The sequence below is a fragment of the Silene latifolia genome, chromosome Y (assembly GCF_048544455.1).
Source record: "Silene latifolia isolate original U9 population chromosome Y, ASM4854445v1, whole genome shotgun sequence".
Lineage (NCBI taxonomy): Eukaryota > Viridiplantae > Streptophyta > Magnoliopsida > Caryophyllales > Caryophyllaceae > Silene > Silene latifolia.
Genome location: NC_133538.1, coordinates 287,830,665 through 287,857,368, shown reverse-complemented (window position 1 = coordinate 287,857,368; position 26,704 = coordinate 287,830,665). Strand labels below are relative to the sequence as shown.

Genomic DNA, 26,704 nt, shown 5'->3' with positions numbered 1-26,704 from the left:
GTGTTATCGAGAGACGAAACTAATGTGTGATTTCCTTGGGCAATTAACGGTATAAAAAGAATTTTGATTTCTAGAGATGTAAAAAGGGAGATGTAATTGTTTGAACATTAAACGTTGATTTTTTTTATGGACAAATTAGTGACAAGTGTGAGTGAGTGGAGTGATGAGAGGGGGCCCATGGTAAGAAAGAGTGAGATAATATCGATAAGAAATAATGGGATTGGAATTTTGGAGCAATGAGAAGGTGATCGGAGCACTAAAGAGTTAGGAAGAAGTAATAAGGAGTTGAATGGTTAATTGCTTTAGTCGAGTGTAAAAAGAAAAGCATGAGGGGAGTAAAACTAAGAAAATGTTCACCGGAGTTATGTGATAAAAAAAAATAATAAATAATAAAAAAAAAATAAGGAATCGTCAAGATGCATGATACTATCATGAGGAATTGAATTAATGATTATACAGGAGCTTCGAAACAACAAGATTAGTCTTGAGTTTTGAGGAATTAAGTAAAGTAAGAAGTTGGTAGAATGTCTGCAGGATATGAGATTTTGGTGGAGAGTTAGATGATGATACAATTAAGGATAGTATTGGGAATAATGTTGAGGTAATTTTGTTGATGGATTTGATGCTCGTTATTGGGGATGATAACCAAAGATAGGGAAGAAACGGTGATGCTTAGAGATGAGTGTAAGAAGTTTGATGTACGGACAGTAGTTGTGTGGAGGTGTTGTCGCTAGTGGTTAAGGTTAATGATAAATAGGAAAGATGACAATTCTAAAGAGGCTGATTTTGTAGAGATTGAATTGATAGGTATGGTTGTGAGGAAGTATAAGACATAGTCTTAGGAGGCGGTTTCTCATAGTAAGTGTTAACTGCATAGTTATGTATGGCAGAAGGTGCTGGTTATGCGAATGGAAGAATGTGATGAGGGGCATGCGAGTTAAGCTCGGGCGACAGGTAACTTTGTTGAGTGGTAACTTACGTGATCAGGATTGACTAGTTGGATGTGATTATGGGTCTAAGATGTATATAAATGTTTGTGTGAGGTTATGACCTCACAAGACGTGGTATGGTGTGATTATCATAAAGTTGCTATTTGAATGTTCTGTAATGCATGTTGAGTACGCTAATCTAATTGAATGATATTCAAAAAGGTAATAATTTGAGTGATCTGGCATGACTGGCTATACTTGTATGTATTCATGATACATGTCAATCTGTGATATGGTAAGGGGATGATATTCACGAGGTTATTACCTGTTTAATTCATAAAATATGTTGTGTTATGATTTAGTAAAGTGGATTTGAGTAAGTTTTTCTTGTCTGAGAAGTTATTCTGAGTTAGTATTTATGGGAGTTGTATGCAGTTGTGATGACTATCGATGTGGTTGTGGTGCCTCGGGTGGTGATCCGGGCACGATATTTAGTGTTGAGATGCGGGTATTTATTTTTTTCGCACTGCGGTGTGGCTGTTGGTGGCGGTGTTGTGATGCCGTCATCGGTTGTGGTGGAGTAGGCGGGATGATTATGATTCGAGTTTCGAAAGTACATACCAGTCATACATAGATTGTTGTTTTGTTTGACGTTGCTTCCTGTGAGTTTCAGGTTGTACAGATAGACAGTTGTTTTGTTTATCGATGTTTCTTACCAGTTAATTTTTGGTATGTGAGTAGTGTATGATATGAAAGAGAGTTGTACATGTTTTCATTGTTGTCATGGTATAGTGACATTCTGTTGATGGGACACAGTTGTGAGAAGTTGTTACAGTAATTTTGATCTTGTTTTAAGATGAGGCATCGGTAGTCATAGTCATGGCAAATGATTCGTAGAACATGTGTGGTAATGATCTGATATATGCAGGTGGTTCATAATCTTTTGTTGAGACAGTGAGTGTAGGGTGTTGAATAATAAGTGTCGTGTTAAGTTATGTATGAGTCTTGCGGTAATGAAAGAAAGGAACTTGAGGATCTAGTGTGAGTGTACGTAACAAGTGTGGATCGTGAGTTATGCTTTTGGTGATAAGCGTTTTATATAGTTTATATAGAGAGGTGTGTCATGTTGCGGTAATAGGGAACAAGTGAAGCTTTAGGTTAAGCTAAGGATTTTGTGGTATAGGTTAGGTGGTGTGACGAGTGAAGTGAAGTATGAGAATTGTTTAAGTAAGAGAGCCTTGGATATGTGCATGGCGAGTGTTTAGATTATAGGTGGTTATCTTTGACATGCGGTGGTCATGAGGATAATGAAAAGATATATCTAGGGTTTAGTATTAGCGAGTTACGAGGACGTAACATTTATCTTAAGAGGAGTAGGATGCGATAAAAGAGATTTTGATGGGTGTGCACAATGTTGTTAGGATAGGGATTCTACTTTGGATCGATGGGGAGGGTAGGATCGAATCGGTAGAATCGGATCGTAGAATCGCAAGATTCTACAAACTCACTAAATATAATTTTTTATTTGGTAAAAACATATAATTGAAAATCAAAACACTTATTTATTAATACTTATTCATAAAATGTTGGTAATTAATGATTTTAGTATCATTGTATGAACAACGTACACGAAATTTGGGTTTTACGGTGTCATTATATAAAAATATATATTAATTTTTTTATTATGAAATCGGGTCGTAGGACCGTAAAATCGTAGGATCGTATTATGATCCCAACTCTAGAAATTTCCAAATTAATAGGATCGTAAGATTCTACATCTGTGATAGAATCGTAGGATCCGGGATCGGTCAAACACTTTTGGATCGTAAAATCGTAGAATCGTTGGATCGAATCGCGATTCTGACAACAATGGGTGTGCATATGGTAATATATTTGGAAGTTTGAGTCTTGATCTCCAATAAAAGGTTGATTCGTGTTGTGGTTAATTTTGTTAAAGGTCATGACCGTGCTTGTAGTAGTTCGATGTTTAGGAGTGTGAGAATATTTCACCAAAGTGTTGATTTGGATGATGATGTTTATGAGTGTTAGTAAACTTCGAGGACGAAGTTCCTTTTAAGGGTGGTAGAATGTAACATTCCGTTTGATGTCTATGAGTGTCTTGATTTTGGATTTAATAGTGGATGATACTATGGAGCTAGCAACGTTAGAGGATGGTAGTTGGTTATGTATGGAGTTGGTGTCGTGAGAGATATATATGTGGTGGATACGATATCGTGAGTCATGTTAAGGAAGTAAACATAGTTGGTGGGATGGGTGTTAAGAGTTCATGTTTTATGATTGGTCGAGTTCTTGAGTTCTTAGTTATGTTGTTGTGTCTTGGTCGAGTTAGAATGGTTGTTTCATGTATGGGTTGAACTTCGGGGACGAAGTTCTTTTTAAGGAGGTAAGACTGTAATACTCCGTATTTATGAGTCTCTGGGTACTCTATCGAGTAGGTCTTACTCTGTCGAGTAAGGGTGAGTTGCGTTTTAAAATAGTTTCTGACTTGTTGGGTACTCGATCGAGTACCGTTGATACTCGATCGAGTAAGGGGGCACTCGATCGAGTACCTTAGCTACTCGATCGAGTAGCCGGTTTACGGGGAGTTTTTCTCGGGTTTTGTTAATTATGCGATTAGGTATATAATCTTTTCCGTCATTGTTCTTAAACACTTTTCAAAACCTATTTACTGTCAAGAGAGAAAACAAAACATCGTTCTTCACTTTAATCGCATTGTTAGCAAATCCCGGAGTTTGGAAGGTCGGATTTCACCTTTCTTTATACCGTTGAGATCCTTGCGTCGAGGGTAAGATCTATGTACCGTTTTTATAGTATTTCCTTTAAGTTGTTTAAACCCTAATATGGGGAATTGGGGGTTTTGTTGTAGATGGTAGTGATTATGTGTATGTATGATAGGAGGAGGATTTGTAGAAGAGGCTTTTTGATACAGCTGTTGAGACCGTCTGATTGTTGTGCTTTCCAGGTAGGATTTCCTACTCAGTATTAGTCCCATAATGGGATGATTGTTGATGTGTTGTGGTTGATTGAATAATATAGTAATTGTATTGTGACGGTTTGTTGATTGTGATTGTTTGTCTCTGGTTCTCGAGGCGTGTCCTCGGCTGAGTGGAGTCACTTGCGGGAGTGGCTTCACGCCCTAGTTTCGCCCTTCATGGAACCCGCCATGGAAGGGGATGTGCACATTAATGGACAGGGTTATCGCTCATTATTAGGAGCGGAGATTTTTTGGGTACGGCTGCGGTCCCCCACTGGCAGGGCTGGTCCAGTGGACAGTCGGTGATTGAGATTGATGGGACTGGTGTGATTGTGTGTGTGTGACGGTGTAAGCTGTCTGTTTGTCGTATTGTTGATATATATAAGTTGTGTGATTAGTACTGACCCCGGTTGTTGTTTGTAAAACCTGCGGTGATCCATTCGGGGATGGTGAGCAGTAATGAGCGAGTTTGAGTTGAGTCTTTGGGATAGGCTGGATGTGCCACCGTCTGACGATAGAAGTCTTCCGCTGTAGCTTTGCTAGTTTTATAACATTCCAGTTAATTCAGTAGACAGTTAGTTTGAGAACATGTATCGTATTTTGGTATTTGGTTTCAGTTGTAACCTTTCACTAAACTTATATTATTTAAAGTTGTTTCGTTATTGTCTTATGAATATCATGCCTCGGGTAACCGATATGGTGGCATCCTTATACCTGAGTGGTTCTGGTAAGGCACTTGGAGTATGGGGGTGTTACACCCTCCCAGTCCGCAAAATTGGACCCATCATTCTTCAGTCGAGTGGACTGATTCATTTGGTCCATGAACATTTTTATCCAGGACGAACGATCTAGTGTGGCACTAGGCATTGGGATTGCGTTATTTCCAGCCATTTGTTGTAATAGTATTATCGATAATAAACGTGTTCTACACTGCGAAAGAAGAATAAAATAATAAGCATGTGCATCGTTTTAATTTTAAGTCTAATGAGCTAATGTCATAACGCGAAGACTCAAAAAAAAAATTTATACAATTGACCTCCCTCAAGAATTATATAAATGACCCCAAGACTCAATTCTTTGTAAATTGATAAGCTAACCTTTTAGCTAATTCTACCATTAGAATTCCTGGTCGATAAATTTCTGTAAATTCTATCTTTAGTCCATCATAATCACGAGAAACTCTTCGGACTATGATGTTGAGGTAAACTAAGTCAACACAACTACTTACCCAACGTAGAAGGGGTCATATTAGGCCTACCGACGAAGAAGGGACTCATAGATGTTTGCCCTTATAAAGACTAATCTCAATTTCCGTTTTAGAGGAAGATCCCATCAACTTTATTTTAATTCATTTTAAGTGAACTATAATATAGCATGCGAGAATGAATAAACTAAGGTGATGGCTTATAGACTGTGACATCTGCATGTCCATGAAAACTAACATACAACCTATATGAGTCAATTTTCATGCATTTTAGTAGTAGGTGGTTTGGTTTTAGGCGGAATATGATGCAATTACTAACATGTGAATGAAAAGTAATAAAATGAAAAACTTAAAAAAAAAACAGTAAAAGTCCTAGTGTGGCCTATTCTATCAAAATGAACAATAAATGCAAGATTGGAATCCATCTTTGGACACGAGAAGCTTGTCTTGATGTTCCATCTTGATCCATGTAGTGGGAGTGAGCTCCAATCTTCATCTTTAGTCTTCTTTGAAATTACAATAAATAAAATTACATAATTGACCTATTTATTACATTCTAATTTCAAAACCCAAAACTAAAATAAAGGAGATTCGAGATCTCATAATTACATAAAAATCATGTTTCCTTCATTACGAAAACATAATTTGACTAAGGCCACACTAAGTATTACAAATTACAACCGATTGCAAAAATAAATACGTAAATAAAATTCATTCATTCGATTCATTCAACAAAATTAAAAGCATCAACTAAAATAAATTAAACATACATAACACAATTCCTTAGTTATGTTGATTAATTTATCCAAACCACCTATTTAAATTAAATTAAGTGACAATTCCGCAATTAATCACATTAATTTCATTCTTAATCCATATTAAACTTGTAATATGTATTCTTCCGTCAAAATTTTAAACTGCTTTAAAATAACTCGGTATCTTTAAATTGTGAACCGATTCACAATAACTAATTGGACAAAATAAAAAAAAAATAAAAACAAAAACCAATTATAATTTGGTCTCGGCTGAAAAATAAACAATTTTTTTTTTTTATAATTTCAGCTCCACACGGCTGGAAAAAAACAGCCCCCCTTTTTTTTTATTCGGCAATTAGGAAAAATAAAAAAAACTTTCCATATTTTATTCTTTCGGCAATATGGCAAAAAAAACAAGAAAACAAAACTTTCCTTTCATTTTTTTTTCTTCTCGGCTTACCAAAAAAAACACAACAAATTTTTTTTTTCTATGGCAAACCCTAAAAAAAACGTCCTCCCTCTTTTTTTTTTCTTTCTTTTGCGGCAATTAGCCCTAAAACAAGATTTGATGACAAAATTGTTTACATTTGCTATTAGAACATGATTAGCATATGAAATAATAAACATGATTAATTTATATGCGAAAAACTATATAGCAAAAACAATCTTTTCATCATAAACATGACGATTCCATTTAATTTTAACTTAATCTGCATTAAATCAAAAGCTACCAATTCTTCATATGATAATTTTAACTGATTATAAACTATAATATGAAAAATATAATGGAAAAATATCATCAAACTAAAAGGAAAAAAAACGGCAGGAAAAAAAAACAAATTCGGCACAAAAAAAGAATTTGCCGAACCAAAAAAATTCGAAACCCTATTTTATTTCGAAAAACCTCATTGTTCACATACAAATTTATGAAAATCATCAAGATTAAAAAACGTGGCCTAGTGCTCTGATACCACTTGTGGGAAATCATCTGTATACTTCCCTTAAACTAGAGAAATTATAACGAATTTAACAATGATGATCAATGGTCATAAACAAAATACATAAACAAAGTATAAAGGATTTAGAATTAACCTTCGGTCCTAGCAAAATTGGCCTAAGAACAATATCAAAATTGATATTCGCCTATTAGTTGCACCCAAGACGATATGAGATATGTCCATTGATTATGCTAGAAATCGATCTAAAATTTTCTGTAAAATTTAGTTGTTTTTGTGTTTTTTCTGATGAGAGAGATGAGGCAAGGTCAAGAAAAAGCATTAGGGTAGAAATAATTCTCTCCCTTTCTTTTTATACAGACCGAAACTTGGAATCAATTAGGAAAGAAAAATCCTTCCTAATTTTCGGCCAAACTGACCGAAATAAGGAGTATCTCCTCCTTATTTTTGGTCTTTCCAAAAAATATATAATATGTGTTGAATTGTCATCTAGTGAGGATCAAACCCAAGACCTCTTGGTTTGTGTACCCTCACTATTACCACTATGACACATTCATCTTGGTGATATTAAATATAACTGATTATATTTAATTACGAATTAACAGATTAATTCGTCCAAGCTAAGATTATATACATTTAATTAAATATAACTTATTATATTTAATTTACGAATTGACAGTTAATTCGTCTCAACTAATATTATTTAATTTTCATTAAATAATTATCTCATCAACACATTGACTAACTTTTTAGTCATATTGGGCATCAATGTGATTATATTTCTATAACCACATTTCTCAAACACATCCTATAGGTGTGACCTTTAGGGACCAGTTGATCACCGCCATCTGTATGATAATAACGTCAAACTTTCTAGCAAGCCAACCGTTATTAGGTAAACGTTAATCAACTGATTAAATATACGAAGTATACCCTTGTGAACCTGTAAGAGATTTACAAATGTTATCACACTAATTTGTGAAGGACACAAGCTCCAACACAAACAACCAAGGCTCTTGATACCGCTTGTTTAAAAATATATATCTCTTTACTCAACTTATTTATAATGTTATAATTTTAATTTAGTCATAAAATTAAAAGATGATCTTATGCATGCAAACAATAATATAATTAAAGAAGAAATCATCATCTCACATTGATATTTCGGTTTATACGGACACAAGTGAGTTCACCATCGGGTTGAATTTCACTTTCGGTGAAATTTAAGGGGTTTGACTGCTCCAAATAAAACTTATGGGGCCTAATTTCCTAATTGAACAGAGTTAAGGGGCTTAATTACCATTTTCGCGGATCTTAATATAATCATCAAATTTTATGAGAATATATACAGGATGGTTTTGCATGAAGATTGCATATATAGCTTGAATTAATAATTGATAATTATACTACGTATTATTTTGAGAAACAACCTCATTAAATAATCCTATTGATTTTGATCCATAACTTTTGTTAGTACTTAGTATAATACGAGTGAGTTTTTATACAAACGAAACACCTTAAGACATACAGAGTATTAAATTGCAATTGCTTTATATAAAGCAAAATTGTTATGGAAGAGATTACAAAAGGTCCGTGCATCGCACGTGCATTAAATCTAGTATATATTTAAAAGAGGAACTTTTGAAGAGATATTATTGGTTCAGGTTTTGTGAATTATTTAAGTTATAAAATATTCAAATAAGATAAATATTGAAATAAGATACAATTCAAATACTATTTGTGTGATTATTTAATTAAGATTAACATTTTACAACTAATGAATCTAACATATGATGGTCTTTGGTTAATATTCTGATACCGGTTATTTTATAAGATTATTAACTATAAGCAAACACATACCAATCGTTGGTTGGTGCAGTGGTAGTATGAGACTGCGCTTGGTACGGAGGTCTGCGGATCGATCCCCCACAACTGCGATTGGGAGGGGTTTAAATACCGTAATCCTTGGACACGCCCCGAAATCCGGATTAGTCAGCCCAATGTGGTTCGGATTACCGGATGGTTTAGACAAAAACTATAAGCAAACACAACTACTCTATATATAATGCGTTATTATTGCCCCATGTTTACTAAACTATGCTTATTGCGCTAGAGTGCTATTCTTTCATCTTCCTCTTTTTTCCTGTTTTCTAATAGTATGCCATTTTATTTTGTCTTTGCATTGTTTAATACATGATATGTGATATTTTGCTACTGCATGTTGAAGATTAGATTGCATGAAGGAGAATATTTTTTTTCTTGAGTAAGATTTCGTGAAGGAGAATATTTTTTTTTCTCTACCACCTATATTCTTGATTATAAGTGAATTGTTACTTACTTTCTCTTTTCTACCTTCTTCCCTCACATCGTCAATCGTTTAATAATTAGTGTTTATTAGCTATCAACTAGTGTTTAATGTTGATTAGAAAACTCATTAGATATAATTATGTAATAGTATGAGCAATATAAGTACAATGACGTATATTGTTGTAGCCATCCATTATGTTATTGTGGCAATTTTTGTACCTTTTAATTTCTTTGTTCTTATACATTAATTTGCTTATTATTTTTGTTGTTTCGTTTCTTTCCAATCCATCTCACCCACATTACTTTCCTTATTAAGTTATTCGGATGATAGTTTATTTGATTTGTTTAAACTGACCCATTCTAAAACTTCGCATTTTGAAATTTATCCGCCTCAAAATGACCTCTATAATAGAACATGTATATTACTACGACTACAACACTCCAAGTCAGTAATTCCTCCTAAAACAGCCTACCTAATCAAATAACAATAGAAAAACTAAATTATGTATATAGTGAAAACAAATTAAAAAAAATATAACTTTTGGAGCGATATTATTGGTTCAGGTTTTGTGAATTATTTAAGTTATAAAATATTCAAATAAGATAAATATTGAAATAAGATAAAATTCAAATACTATTTGTGTGATTATTTAATTAAGATGATTAACATTAGACAACTAATGAATCTAATGTTGGAATATGTGTCCTCCGACAATAATGCGATCACAATTGTTGATCATGAGGATCACATGTTTAAGTCTCATTTTAAAGAATACAATTGGGAAGTAATATTTTACTGTCAACTGGTCCACACATATCGGTAATGATTGGCTGACTAGAGTTTGACATTACTATCGTTCGACGGTGGTGATCAGTTGATCCCCTTAGGTCATACCTAAACGGTAACACTCTTAATTGATCATTTAATTGATCGTATGACGATACGGGTTAATTAAATTACTTAAAATTGACGGACGATTTTGGAAGTAATATTTACATGTCTCATTGAAATTTGATTAAATAAGATACGGTCTAAGTAATCAAATTGTTTTAATTACTTAGATGAAATTATTGTTTAAGGAAACAAGTGCATTTGAATGAATAAATTAATTATAAATACAAGATGTTGTGATTTATAATTGGTAAAATATTTTGGTACAAGTAATTATGAAGTACTAAGTCGATTTTTGTATATGACGTATTTTTATTAATGCGTTGATTTTTAATATGTTAAAAATACATAACAATTTTATGTGACATGTGACATATGATAAATTGACAAATTGACAAAGATAAAATGGAGTCCATTTTATCCATAAAAACCGAAATAATGGGGATGATTAGGAATATATTATGTTGATTATGTTAGTGGTAAACATAATCATTTCTTCCTAATCTAGCCATGCAACCCTACTTAATCTTGTGAAGACCACCTTGTGCATGCATTGGCCTTCTTTCCTTCCCCATTCCACCCGGTTTTTGAGAGGAGAAAACCATTTTAGTGTATTATTCATTCTTTCATTTTTACCTAATATACACTACCTAAACATTTTAGTGTATTATTCATTCCTTAACCTAAAATATAAGAATTTTAGAGAGATAAAAATCTTCCTCCTCCTCCCTCTCTCTTAACCGAATTATTGAGAGACCAAATAATATTTTGGGTAAATTTTTATATAAAAATTAATATTGTTCTAGTAATAATAATATTAATTTTATTAAGTTGTTATCTTGGGTATAAAACCTTGGGAGGGATTCTCTACTTGAATCCTTGTTCATCCACCGAAAGTGAAATTCAACCCGATTTCATAATTTTCACCAATTTCCTATATAAAAATAACTTTTAATACATTTTATCAAATATAAAATATTTTGCTTTATAATTTTAGAACTTTTATATTTATATTAAATATTGAGAATTGTTTTATTTAGAATTTTATAGTATATAGACAATTTATTATATATGTATGAATATTATATAATAAACAATTTACTAAATATATGTAAAAGTGTTCTTCAACGATTAATAAATTATGTAGAAATTCGTAAAGTTGCAGTTAGTAATTTTTAGTTATTTAATAAATTGTTTAATACTAATATAAAATATTTTTAATTAAAATTCTTGTGAAAATTTGAAAATGGGGTTGAATTTCACTTTTGGTGAAACTTAAGGGGCTTGATTGCTCCAAATAAAACTTATGGGGGTCTGATTTCACAATTGAACAGAGTTAAAGGGCTTAATTCCCACTTTTGCATATTAAGATCTATTAAGGCATAAATATGGATCAGAGCCTTGAAAGAGACGTAGTATGTATATGTTTATTGAAGCATAGTGAAACTTTGTGATCTCGTCATCAATCATTTTTTTAAAGAAACGAAGGATGATACAATTAACTAATAAAATGATACTCCCTCCTATTCATTTTAACCTTCCCTATTGAGAATTGCACAAGAATTAAGGGGAGGGTTATTATAATGAAAAGTAATGTAAAGTAAAGTAGTAGGGGTAGTAGAGTGGAGTGAGGTTGTTATGAATTAGAGAGTTAATGGAATAGCTTAAGAAGCTAATTACTCCCTCCCTTTTTAGAGGGGATTTCATTTCCCACTTAGTTAACAAACACACTGTGAAAATAAAATTTCCTTACAATAATAGTTCCAGTTTCGATACATGACGGTTTTGCGTAAAAATAAAATTACATTGTTTTACAATTATTACAAATTCTACTACCATAATAAAATTACACAATAAACAACAACAAAATTACACAGTCCTCCTTATAACTAAACCGAAAGACGGACTTGATTATTTCCACAAATCGAAGAAGAAAAAGATGATGGACTTCAGATTAACCAATGCTTTCCTTCATCATAAAACTTGATTGGCCCATTAAACTGTCCATAAGCAAACTTAACCCAAAAAATCAATGAAATGTTACACATCCTTCTAATCCCATCTGAAATTGGCACCAAATTTCAAATTTGGAGCCAAAATTTTCAGATTTGTAAATTAGGTGCCAAAAGCCAAATTTTTAAATTGTGCAAAGTTCTTGTGCTATAAATAGATGGGATCTTTATGAGGGTTCATTTAGTAGCTAATGTACAAAAACTACCTTTCTCATAAACACTTTCAAACAAAAAGAATCGATTCTGATCAATGAAGAATTTAACAAACCTAGAAAAATCAAAAATCCTTGAGATTCTTTTACAAAACAAGAAAAAATGGAAAGCCAAATTATGGTATCATGGAAAAAGTAGCAAGTCAATTCTCAGTTTGTAGAAAAACAATAACTACACTGTGGAATCTATCAAAATCACAAAGGTTGGCATCAATTCCAGTAGATGTTAGAAGCAAAAAGATGGGTTGCAAGAGGAAGGGGTCTGCTCAGTTAGATGAGGAGAAGCTCAAGTCTATTGAGCTGCTCAAAAGGTCCACACAACATGGAGTTGCTGAAAATTTAGGGGTAAGTCAGTCCACGGTTTCAAGATGGGTGATGTCAAAACAAATCAGAGGTCATACAAATGCACTCAAACCAGGTTTGACCGACAAAAATAAACTTGCTAGATTAATTTTCAGTCTACAACATTTACAATGTCATGAAATAACTAAACAAGTGATTTTCAAAGATCAAAGCAATATCATTCATTTAGATGAAAAATGGTTTTCTAAAACAAAACCTACCACAAGGTTTTATTTGGCCAAAGGAGAAACTGAACCACATAGATGTGTTCAGTCAAAGAGTTTCATAGAAAAAGTTATGTTCATGTGTGCAGTAGCAAGACCACAGTATGGGTCTAATGGGGAAGTTGTTTTTGATGGCAAGATTGGAATTTGGCCATTTGTTTGCCAAGTTCCAGCACAAAGAAACTCAAAAAATAGAGTAGCAGGAACATTAGAAACAAAATGCATAGAGTCTATAAACAAGCATGTAACTAGAGAGATGATTATAAATCAGGTTTTACCAGCAATTAAGTCTAAATGGCCGTCAAATTTGAGTAAACGCATAATAATTCAACAAGACAATGCACGTCCACATTTTAGCAATGATGATCCAGAATTCAAAAAACATGCAACAGCAGATGGATGGCAAATTGAATTGGCTTATCAAACATCCAATTCACCAGACTTAAATGTCTTGGATTTGGGTTTTTTTAGGTCAATCCAATCTCTCCAACAAAAAAAAAGCACTCAGGTTGGATCTTGTTGGAAATCTTTATTTCAATTTTAACATATTCATATATGTTCCAAATTAATTTAGTCATAAAATTAATAACAAATCTTATGCATGCAAACAATAAAGAAATTAGAGAAGAAATTGTATTCTCACCATTTAATTTCGGTTCAAATGGGCACAAGAGAGATCACCTTTCTCTCTTGTTCTTGAGCTTATAATGATGGATGATCCTCCAAGATCCCAAGTATAGAAATCCTCCTTAGATTGCACCCAAGACATACCCTTAAACTAGTATACTAATTAACTACTAGATTAATATACAAGTACCCTTAAAACATCCTAATATAATTATTACTACTACACTTAGTAATGATGTTTAATATTAGAATTGATGAACATTATCATGTGAATCTCCAAAACTTGTTGGAGAATGGTAGAGAGAAAATTAGGAGCAAGTCACGTATGAAAAATGAATGAATATCATTGTGTAAAAACAACAATAGCCAAGCCTTGTAGTATTACACGGTTTGAAGAGGTAAACCGTGTCCTTTAGGGGACAAGAGTTCATAGCCCAATACTCCTAAGAGCATGCTCACGGTTTGTGATGTAGAGGGAGCCGTGCCTTTGCCAAGATCAAAGAGCATGCCCATCATCCTTTTGTGCTACTCAATGCAAAGGAATAAACAAATTAGTATGGGTGTGTTTGTTAAAAACAAAAACCATGATTTATTTATCATAAAATAAATCAATCACATACTATTATCATTAGCTCCATACGGTCCATTTGATTCTTAAAATGGACTACCATTTTATTTTGTCAATTTGTCATTTGTCACACAATATGTCACATGTAGTATTTTACATGTTATTAATTAATTTAATGCATATTTATCCCATAAATATCATTTCACGAATTAATTAAATTACATACAATAAATTGACTAGTGATACTTGATCACATAAATAAAATGGGTCACAAAATTATAATTCACAACATCTTGTAATTATAATTAACCATTCATTCTTATCTCTATTGTTTCTCAAACAATAAGCTATTTTAGTAATAAAGCCTTTTATTACTAAAAAGAATCTTATTTAATCCCATTACAATAAGATATTAATTTCTCTCTCACAAGTAAATTGTTCACTTTTAAGGAATTGATTACCTCGTATCGTCATACAATTAATCAATTTATCCATTAAGGGAATTGTCCTTTAGGTGTGACCTTAAGGGATCAACTGACCACCACCGTCACACGACAGTAATATCAAACTCTAGTCAGCCAATCATTACCGATTAATGACGGTCAGTCGACTTTATAAATAATCATCCCTCATGTATTCTTTATATGAGATTTATATATATATATGATATTTAAATCATGTGATCGCACTATTGTTGAGGACACATTTCCCAACAATCTCCCACTTGTCCTCGACAAGTGTGCGTCACCAATTCTCTTGTCCTATTACTATCTCCCACTCAATGCAAGGTGTCTTTCGGGTCGTACTTGCAAGTGATCATATCGAGAGTGGTTTCCTCGATCTGGAGAATAACTGATTGACCGGATTTATCTACCATAGATACCTTCCGAGCGTGGCCACGCATTTCCAGTTAACTACTCCTCGAGTGGCCTTGAGATTTGTTTTAACCCTGACAAGGGGGTGGACAATTCCTATCGCCCTATTCCCTTCGTTCAGCCACAGTCCATCATAACCCAAAATATACCCAGTTTGACCTCATTTACGAAATCGTAGAGTATAAATCAAAGCTAATCAGAAGTTGTGCCAACTTGGGCGAATAGTCTCTAGTCAAAAGAATTGACTCATAAGAATACTATAGTAGCTCTTGCCACGACCAGGCTTTATGAATTACCAGAACTCTATAAGCGGTCACTTTGCCCGACGAGTGTCCCATACAATCCGCCTATGTGATCGACTAGTCATCCCATATGACTCTATGACACTTGAACTTGCCATCAATCGCATCACACTCTAGTCACTTCGAGACGTCACCTCATACAAGTGACTATGGGCGAATACTATGTTAATCCGTGTTCACTTTAACGGGGTTCAATTGTCTCTACAACCCGTTTGGATGTAACAAAGTATAATAAAAGAGTTTTAAAGAAAAACTCGAACGACAAATGCGATTATCACATATGAATAGTCAATGCCTGATTACTATTTCATATTCTATAATCTAATTTGATCTTGTACGTAGTTGTTCATTTCAATTCAATTGAAATGACATGACTCATCATGTTTAGCCTTTGATAAGGCTTTGGTTAGTAGGTTTTATCAACTTCTTGTACCTTACTCAACCTTACTACATACTCGTTTTCCTTTGCAATGTACACATTTGCATTACAAAACTTTCTGAGTACATGTCGAGATCCAATCAAGACATAGGCCCTCTAGCCTTAGAATAGCTCCCACTGTTTTCACAGTGTGCGGTATTCATCCTTCTTGCACATCTCATGATTGCAAGTGTACTCAATTTCCGTTATAAAAATTTCTCATTGTTCTTTATTGCCTAGAACGATTCTAGCAAATCTACTTCTTAATTATCATAGCCATAATGGTCTCTTAACCACTCTATTGTGTTTTGATTATGGTTTTGTCGGAAACCATGCGCAATCTCAATTGTCAATTGTCACTTGTGTAACACCCTTACACAAAATTGCATCATAAACACTTTGCTTTACTTCCTTAATGCGTCCTAAGCACTTAAGGGTAATCTTCATGGCTTACTTGATAAAGATTTCTTAAATTCGATTTTGAAAACAATTCATCATACTCAAAGTATATGAAGTGTTATACATCATTGCTCATTTAATTGATCCGCAAATGAAGCAAATGGAATCAATCAAATATGTTCGATTTAATTGAACTAGTCATGAATCTTATCAACATAAGACTTCTTATTGACGCTAATATCATGAGTGGATTTATCTTCATAAAACCAGATATTCAAGATGTATTATATTACTCCAAAAGTCTTAAATCATTCTCAATGATCAATATGTCATCCACATATCGGACTAATTAAAATTTCCGTAACTCCCACTAAACTACATGTATAAACACAACTTCTCGTCTTATCGAGAAAAGTTTTATAACATGATCAAAAACATTGATTCTAACTCATTGATGTCCTACTTAAGACCCTCTCTTAAGTTTCACATTATCTTAGGATTGCAAGAATCTCCTGAACTCAAGACATGTATTGAATACATTCCTTCTATTAAAGAAGTGAGTTTTAGATTCACTCGCTATGTATTTCATAATAATGAAACATAATCCCTAAGAAGATCCAAATAGACTTAAGAATTTCAATTGGTGCAAAACCCTTTGCAACCAATCTGCTTTGAAATCTCTCTTTAGTGCAAAACCCTTTGTCACTAATCAAGTCCTTTTGTTTCGGATTTTCATGGCTCTAAGCCTTGTATTGAGTTGTGACTTAAACACTCTTATGTAAGTCATATGTTCATTACTTTCTAGAAGTAATTAACTTGAATCAAACAATTTCTTTTGTAAGTTATAAGCTCTTTACTTTCTTAAAAGTAGCTTGAATTCATCATACTTAACAAGTGACGAATTTAACCTCCTAGGTTTTAAAGAAACAACGTCTTACACAACACGTCTCATGTAGCCAAGAAAGACCTGTTTCTTGCAACATGACATTCTTTGTGGCTCTTGAATAATTTCTCCCACTCTGTCTTCAAAAATAAACTTGTATTTTAGAAAGACAGCTTCACGAGCCACAAACCCGTCGTACTCGTGATAATTGAAAGGAAAAATGAGCATTTGTTTCTTGTGAAAACTTACAAACATGGTACCCATACCATTTCATATCTCATATGATTCTATTTAGTGGAAAATTTTTTCGACAAAAATGATAAAATCCCCAAAAGGATCAATTTACTCAAAGTAACTTGATTGAAGTCCAAATCATATTGAATAGTGTTTGAATTCTTATTCAACTACACATTATTCCATAATGCGTGCTAAGAGAGATTAACTTGTGATACCATATCACATTTCCTTTGGTTGATATCAAAGTCTTCACTTTGATAATCCCATCATGACTAAATCATGATTCTTTGAACACTTTGAACTTCTTCAAATATTTCTCCATATACCTTATTAAGTGAACACATTAGTGTCAACCTAAATCGTTGGTAAAAGAAAATGATCAACCTATTTTGGATCAATGAATTACAATCTCGATCTCCTTTTCAACCAAAAGGCACGAGACATCTTGCTTTGAATACAAGATACGCATAAACCATAAGATCTAATGGTTTCAAGAGTACTCGATAACTCTTTGCGTTCATCATTCCAGAATTTAAGGTTTGATCTTGGGTTACCAATTTGAGTCTTGCATCATCTTTATGATTTATCATTCCAGTTTGGTTTAGAATATTATCACCTTGATAATGGGCTAGACATACATCAAATCGTGGTGTATGGGGTCACAAAAGTGAAACCTTCTTTGTATCTTAACAAGTTTGTATTCTTATTTAGAGTTTTTGTACTTAATAGTCACAATTAAGTACAACTCCAAACCCAAAAACTAGATTTAGTACACAATGACTCTCTCTCTCGACTTCATTGTTGCTAGTCGTCATATTCTAATCATCCTATGTATCAAACATAATGATGAAAACCACCACTGATTTCTAATATTGACGAAGTGGTACTAGCAAAATTTATGTTTAATCAAATAAACATTTAAAGAAGAAGATCCCATTAGATGTCCCACAACTTACTTGTTGATTCTTCAATAATTTGGGGTAGTTTCCTTTCTCGTGTCCAACATTTGAGACAATGGAAACTTTATCGGTCGGGATTGATAGGTTTAGTATCGTCATTCTCAACAACTTTACTTTTAACATTACCTTGTATCAATTCCATTATAATCTTTACTTGTTGAACCTCGTCCTCATCTTAACGGTTTAAGAGAATGCTCCCACTCATTTCAATGAGTCTTTGCTTTGAGAAGCAAAATTGAATTCATGAAGATCATACTTCATTTGTTCGTCTTAGTCTTAAAAACTCTCATTGAGGTGGTTGCGTTATTTTGGTCAATTACGAATTCTGACAAAACCAATTACCAAAACAATCATTTCAAAGTACTTAATTCTTTTAAGTACATGAAAACAATCCATTCTAAGTAGATGTGTTAGTCAAGAATCAAAAACCTGTTTGGTAATGAATAACTTTAATCTATACTCTTTGCAAGAGATCCTTAGCAATGGTTAATTCGAGGTTTTAGAAGCAAATTCATATTTGTCTTTAGTTACGATGTTTTGATGGAGATTTTGGAAAAATCGAAATGATATCGTATATGAATTGTGTAAAGAAATAGAACAATATAATAACTTAATGGTGGAAAACTTAACATTTATCGTTTTAAATCATACTTGTAGATAACAAGTTTAAAGCATTTTTCTAGTGACCTCTACCCAACTAGATAAATGATTCCGAGATCCAAATTCATATTAACTTGGGCACGGGATAGCCGATGGAACCCTTATCAATATAACTCGGTGGATTAACTCTTTAATCGATTCTACTTTTAGAACTCTCGGTCGATAAAATTACTCTTAAATCTTATCTTTAGCCCGGAACACATGAGACTACGGTCAACAATACTTCCGTTGAGGTCAATCCAAATTTCGAATAAACGTGTCCATGATCCAAATCCACATCAACTTGGGCACGGGATAGCCGATGGAACCCTCATCAACATGAATTCGGTGGATTGACATTTATCACCCACTTCCCCTACGTAACAAGGTTTGTACCCCGGGATAGGCCGAGTGCACTCCCTCATGAAATAGGTTTTCATGGTTTCTACTATTTGGTAAGGCTATGTCTCAATTAATTATTTTAGCGAGAGGTCATGTCAATTTATTATCTATCACGTTTTAAGTGAACTAAAGCGGTGAACTACGATAATTATAATTGACACGGTCGATATACACGATTAGAAATGATAATGCATGTTTAGTTATGGCGATTTGGCAATGCATGTAACATATTGAAAGAAATGCAATGCAATAAATAAAATTCCTAGTATGGCCTTCCTAAAATAGAAAATCAAATAATCTATTACATATTCGGAAACCAACTCCATTGGTCCCTTGAATCTTCAATTGGCACGCCTCCCAAGACACCGTCTTTGTCGGATCACCCTTCCGAATGGCACCGTCTTTGAAGATGCTCCATAATTACAAATAATAATAAAAATACAAAGCTATTCCTATTATACATTTGTAAAATGGAAAAAACTAATGAAATAAAATAAAAGTGATACGAGATCACATAAAATTACAACCGAATCAATATTCCCTTTCATTACGGGTAATATTAATTTAAAACTAAGGCCATACTAAGAAAAATTACATAATTCAAAATTATATAAATAAAAGACATTCAACAATTGAAATATGCAGCATTATAATATGTACCTATCATGCAACATTATGTGCCAAATCGCCCTATTTAACTTATGTCGTACATATAACCAGGTTTCATGGAAATGCGTGATAATAACCTTTTAAAATCACTAATTAACACTTAAATCACATCTAAGCTCAAGTTAATTATCCTAACACATTTTAGGACTCAAAAATCAGTCTTCACTAAATTTTTGACAATAATTCAACTTGATTTAATTTTATGCTCATTTTTGACCTTAAAAACTCAATATATATGATATAAATCCAAATTAACTCATAAAAGTTTCAAAATTTGAATTTTAAAATTTTGAACATTCTGGAATAATTCCATGACCCTCATAATGACAAAAAAAACATGGTTAAAAATTTCGAATTAATTTTGAGAAAATATAGTTGCATTTTATCAGTTTTATCTCATAAAATACATAAAGTACTCGAAAATTACTCCAATAATTTTTACAACTTTAGTTCTGATATTAGGGATATTAATGCAACTTAAAATAATTTTCTCAAGCCTTTATATACGTTTTAGCTAATTTTTGCTAAAATAGTCACTATTTATGCCATTTTTACTCAAAAATCCATAAATCATGCTAAAGAAGATATTTAAATCTGGAAATTTACATACTCTCTGTAAATATATCATGTGACATCATATTAAAAGATCATAGCTTAATTCGAAATTTAACTATTTTTAACCATTTTACCTCTTTTAATCCATTTTTATCTCATAAAAATCATAAATCATGCAAAATTAATCACATTAACTCGTCCTTTTACATACAACTTGTAAAATATGCATGTGAGGTCATATAATTTTTCCAAGGTCAGAAACGAAAATTAACTATTTTTAGCATTTTAATTCCCATTTTAGTCATAAAAATGTAATAAAATGACCAAAAATCCTTAAAAATGAGCATTAATTTCCGTGAATCATAAGAATGACCTAAAAATATTTTAGGACCAGAATATATAACATGCATAATTATTTCGTGGCTTATTCTTATAAATCACAAATTTTTAGTTTTATATGTTAACCTTTTAACTCGGAAAAACAATAACCGATTTGCATGCAACCAACCTTGTGCTCTGATACCACTTGTTGGAAATCTTTATTTCAATTTTAACATATTCATATATGTTCCAAATTAATTTAGTCATAAAATTAATAACAAATCTTATGCATGCAAACAATAAAGAAATTAGAGAAGAAATTGTATTCTCACCATTTAATTTCGGTTCAAATGGGCACAAGAGAGATCACCTTTCTCTCTTGTTCTTGAGCTTATAATGATGGATGATCCTCCAAGATCCCAAGTATAGAAATCCTCCTTAGATTGCACCCAAGACATACCCTTAAACTAGTATACTAATTAACTAGATTAATATACAAGTACCCTTAAAACATCCTAATATAATTATTACTACTACACTTAGTAATGATGTTTAATATTAGAATTGATGAACATTATCATGTGAATCTCCAAAACTTGTTGGAGAATGGTAGAGAGAAAATTAGGAGCAAGTCACGTATGAAAAATGAATGAATATCATTGTGTAAAAACAACAATAGCCAAGCCTTGTAGTATTACACGGTTTGAAGAGGTAAACCGTGTCCTTTAGGGGACAAGAGTTCATAGCCCAATACTCCTAAGAGCATGCTCACGGTTTGTGATGTAGAGGGAGCCGTGCCTTTGCCAAGATCAAAGAGCATGCCCATCATCCTTTTGTGCTACTCAATGCAAAGGAATAAACAAATTAGTATGGGTGTGTTTGTTAAAAACAAAAACCATGATTTATTTATCATAAAATAAATCAATCACATACTATTATCATTAGCTCCATACGGTCCATTTGATTCTTAAAATGGACTACCATTTTATTTTGTCAATTTGTCATTTGTCACACAATATGTCACATGTAGTATTTTACATGTTATTAATTAATTTAATGCATATTTATCCCATAAATATCATTTCACGAATTAATTAAATTACATACAATAAATTGACTAGTGATACTTGATCACATAAATAAAATGGGTCACAAAATTATAATTCACAACATCTTGTAATTATAATTAACCATTCATTCTTATCTCTATTGTTTCTCAAACAATAAGCTATTTTAGTAATAAAGCCTTTTATTACTAAAAAGAATCTTATTTAATCCCATTACAATAAGATATTAATTTCTCTCTCACAAGTAAATTGTTCACTTTTAAGGAATTGATTACCTCGTATCGTCATACAATTAATCAATTTATCCATTAAGGGAATTGTCCTTTAGGTGTGACCTTAAGGGATCAATCGACCACCACCGTCACACGACGTAATATCAAACTCTAGTCAGCCAATCATTACCGATTAATGACGGTCAGTCGACTTTATAAATAATCATCCCTCATGTATTCTTTATATGAGATTTATATATATATATGATATTTAAATCATGTGATCGCACTATTGTTGAGGACACATTTCCCAACAGAAATCATATCAAACACTATCACTGCATATGAAGAACAAGATCCTCTAAAACTCAAGTACGTATGGATAACATTGCAGGCATATATGCTTGAAATAATGAAAAAAAAGGGTGGCATTGATTATCCTATTCCACATATGCACAAATCCAAACTAGCTAATGCTGGTTTACTGCCTGAGTATCTTAGTGCTAACATTGAAATGGTCAAAGATTGCATACAATATGTACAGAATGTTGGTGATGCAGGAAGTATAAGTTCATTGGTTAATGAATTACTGAGTTTAACAGAGAGTTCAGGTGATATTGCAAGCACAAGTGGAACCAGTTATGACCCAACAGAGGACAATGTCCCTGTTGGTCACATAACTGCCAACGGTGATGGTAGTAATGACCCAACAGGGAACAATACCCCTGTTGGTCACATTACTGAGTGATCTAATGATGCCAATATTTTGAGAATGCATATCCAAGGAATGTCAAGGTACACAGCAGAGAGACCAAAGACAAACAAGACCAAAAAATGTAGTAGATCAGGATGTTGTTTCATTTTGTAGTCTCTGATGGTTAATTAATTAGAACTTTGCACAACTTTTGTAATATTCAGTCTTTGGCAGCATGGATATGAACATTAAACATTAAAATTTCAGTGAAAAGCAGCACTATTTGACAATAATGTCAAGGTTGTTGTACACACACAGCCTCGTCACAGAACAATGGTGGTGGAATTGTGCATGTACATCAACTTTGAAGCCAACCAACTACCCTCAACAAAATCATCACTGGGTAGATTAAGTTTAATGATAATTATGCGTTTTTAAACCAGGTTTATCATCACTAGTCCATTTTTAACAAAAAAAAAATTAAAAACAATAAAAAAAGGTCAAGTAAAAGAAATCAACCTCCGTAAAGGCAAATACTCAGAAATCAACTTCCCCAAAACCAGGCCAGTACTTAGAAATCTCCCCAATAAACCATCTGGTTATCAATGGGCTCCTACGAATGCTAATCGCGTCTAATTCATCTTCCGGGTGAAGATCAACAACAGAAATGGGACATGCAACATCAGATCTGCCTTCCCTAGCATTTTGTTCAACCTCGTACTCCAGAAAAATCCCAAATTGAGGCCAATATTTACAGAGCAACTCCATAAAAACTCTTCGATCTAATGTTTGATGACAGGCTAACCACCTCTTAGCCTTCCCCTCCCTCTCCTCGTCCACAGATATCAAAGGAGCAACAGTTGAAGAACATGCAACAACTTCTTCAACTTTCATCTCCATCTCAGCCTCACCTTCTCCCTCATACTCAGAATCACCCACATAAGCATCTTCATAAAGCTTCTCCATATAACGAAGATCAATCTCAGGAACATCAGATTTGGGTTTTCCCATTATTTCAGAGAGAAATGGAAAGGATCTGGCGGAAATGATGAAGATTAGAGGCGGAAAAAGATGAAGATGAGAAGGGGTAGATGAAGGTGTAGGCGGAAGTGATGAAGATTAGAGGGAAAAGGATGAGATGGGGCAGATGAAGATGAGAGGGGGATTATAGGCGGAAGAGAGAGAGAGGGGGATTATAGGCGGAAGAGAGAGAGGGGGAGTAATTAGGGTTTCTGGGTGGGTATTAATATAAGGCGGGAGGGGTTAGTTAAGTGGGCTGGGTTAGTTTAGGGTTAATTGTTAGGTTAGTGGGCTGGGTTAGGGTAGGTTAGTTTGGTAATAATAGAAAAGTAGTAAGGGTAGTTAGGTCATTTTATAAGGAAAAAGGTGTCCAAAAAAGGAAATGGGGAAGGTTGTATGAATAGATGGAAATGGAAATAGGGAAGGTTAAAATGAATAGGAGGGAGTATTATATATGGAATGTTTTTAAACAATATGCTTATAACCTAACAATACTTATTAATTTACCAAAGTCCAATCAAACTATGGTGTTTTGTGTAGAATTTTGTAAGGATGAGTATAACAATCAAATTACTCTGTATTAGGAAAAGGAATAATAATAATAATAATAATAATAATAATAATAATAATAATAATAATAATAATAATAATAATTCTAATTGTATTTTACTCCCTCCGGCTCGATTATTTGTTGTCCTTTTTTAATTTTGGGTATCTCAGTCAATTGTTGTCATTTTTATTTTAGGATTGCATTTGATGAGTAATTTGATACTACACACTCAACTTGGTCCACTTGTTATTTAATAATTGATCATCTCCTCTTTTCTTGGTCTTTGTGCCAAAACTAAAGAACAACAAATGACAACGGAGGAAGTAATATTTTAAGCTAACAACCATAGAAGTAAGACTTGTCAATATTTTAAGCTAACAACCATAGAGGTAAGACTTGTCTTGCAACATGATCAAATCTTACCATGTGCTTGCTTACCACAACACACTTTAAAGTAAGACTTGGCTAAACAATAAAGATGATCGGTCGATGACAAGATAAAATAGAAAACCATGATTAGCATAATTGGTCAGGGTATAATATGATCAATTAACTACTTTAAAGTGCAAATCAAACACCCTCTTCAAATATTCTGATAAATTTCCCAACTAAGAAGACTTGAAAGAAACAACACTGAACACACCGAGACAAATTGTGCATTCTTTTTATTCACCAGATCTCCACCCTGACTTGTTACCCACCCTTTATCTTTTGTTACTACTTCCTTCTTTGAAGCATATACCCCAGTTCTCACGTCAAAATCAATTGTTACTTAGGATACACAAATAGCGATATAATATATGACATGCACAATACTTCGTAGTTCATATATTTTAGCATTTACGTAGAGAATTGTACGCTCCCGCACCTGAGCTTGATTCTAATCCTGAAAGCGATTCTGCCGGCTTCTTTCGAGGCAAACCTACACTTTTGGGCCGGTATGACACAAATAAATAACTGACAGGCTAAAGTCGTATGCCTCAAATTAACAATTTATATCACTTAAATCCAAATACTAAACAGTAGTAGAGCGGAAATAAGGGTCGAACCCAAGGGAATCAGATTAACAATTTATGCAATTTATAATGTAGGAACAGTCGATCTTTAATGTAATTAACGATCGTAGTAACAAAAGGGGGGAGGTTTGAGTTGATTTTCTAATAAACTAGATTAATAGCTAATGCAAATTGATTAATAAAACTAATGACTTTCGGTGTATCAAATGATTTAAAAGGGTCTTAGAGCCAAGCATATATCCACACTCAATAACAATTGATCACTGTAAGACGGTTTCAATTACTAATCTTGATTACTCTATCGTGAATGACAAATTCCAATTCTCCTTAAGAATAGTTAATTAAAACGAATCCCGTTCTTAATCAACCCTAACTGTTAAACAACCTTAACAATCCAGTTCAAGATTTAATTCAACAACAGCAATATAAAATAGAGAACTCGATAGAGAATAAATAGTGCATACAATCCAGTTGCACTTTAGATATTTATGTGAATCGCTTCTAAGTACTAATATCAACGTATCCCGTTCAATATTAATTCCTAGCTGTTACTAGCGTAGAGTTAATCAATAAATCCTATTCAATTAACAATACTAACAATAGAATGAAGAAATCGACTACTAGTTGCGCATCTAGCAATTATCAATCAACATTCATATAATTAAGAGCTAAGCAATTCACAATAATCAAGAAGAGAAATTAAAACATTCAAACTCACAACCGTATTAAGAGTGCTTCAATTGCTTGAATCCAAGAAGAAAGATTAGTTACACATCGTCTGCTAAAAACAATAATAGGGTTTCTCTTCTCAAAGTTGTGTCCATCTTTTCTAAAACTAAAATAATAAGTTATATAGTAATAAGGTAAATAATTAAAGTAGGAAATAAAGTACTAAAAATAATAATAATAATAAAATTCATCGGAACAAACCGAGTCAAATAAGGAAATAAAACATGAGACTTTAATATCACGCACGACCGACGCGGACACAAGCGGCGCGCGTCTTGGTCGCGCATAGGTCGCGCCTCGATCGCGCATGTGTCGCGCACTCGAATGTAGGTTGAACGCAGTCACGATAGCTCGCTGCCGCGCCCTTTTCTTTTGATTTATGCGCGCTCAAATAGCGCACTTTAAGCGCACACGTCTCATGTATCTCCATAGGTATCCGGGCTTATCTCTCCTCGGACTTGGACTCCGTTCTAAACTTGTAAAACCGGCCCAATAGCTAACCAAAGCTCACTAACAAATAACCTGCAATTAAACTCCATAACACTACTTCAAACCGTCAAAACCATACTAATTCGCTCCAAATAACTACGACTAAATGAGTCGTATCAAATTCCCCATGCTTGAACTTTTACTCGTCCTCGATGTAAAACCAAAGGACACCATGAAAAAGTATAACAACACCAGCTCAAACCCAGCACATGGTAGAAAAATGACCGACAACAAGAATGCTCACT

General features: G+C 33.3%; 1 protein-coding gene across 1 annotated transcript; it reads left to right on the top strand.

Moving 5' to 3' along the window:
* The first annotated feature begins 12,388 nt into the window (after positions 1–12,388).
* LOC141630865 (uncharacterized) lies at positions 12,389–22,709 on the top strand. The gene is made up of 2 exons (XM_074443611.1): positions 12,389–13,336; positions 22,356–22,709. The coding sequence occupies exons 1-2, from the start codon at positions 12,389–12,391 to the stop codon at positions 22,707–22,709; spliced, it is 1,302 nt and encodes a 433-aa protein (XP_074299712.1).
* The last annotated feature ends 3,995 nt before the right edge of the window (positions 22,710–26,704 follow it).

Excerpts from the sequence above, each read along its gene's own strand:
- LOC141630865 (XM_074443611.1), top strand. The coding sequence starts at position 12,389 with ATGGAAAAAGTAGCAAGTCAATTCTCAGTTTGTAGAAAAACAATAACT. Across the intron at positions 13,337-22,355 it reads AACAAAAAAAAAGCACTCAG|GCATATATGCTTGAAATAAT; the intron begins GTTGGATCTTGT and ends ATAACATTGCAG.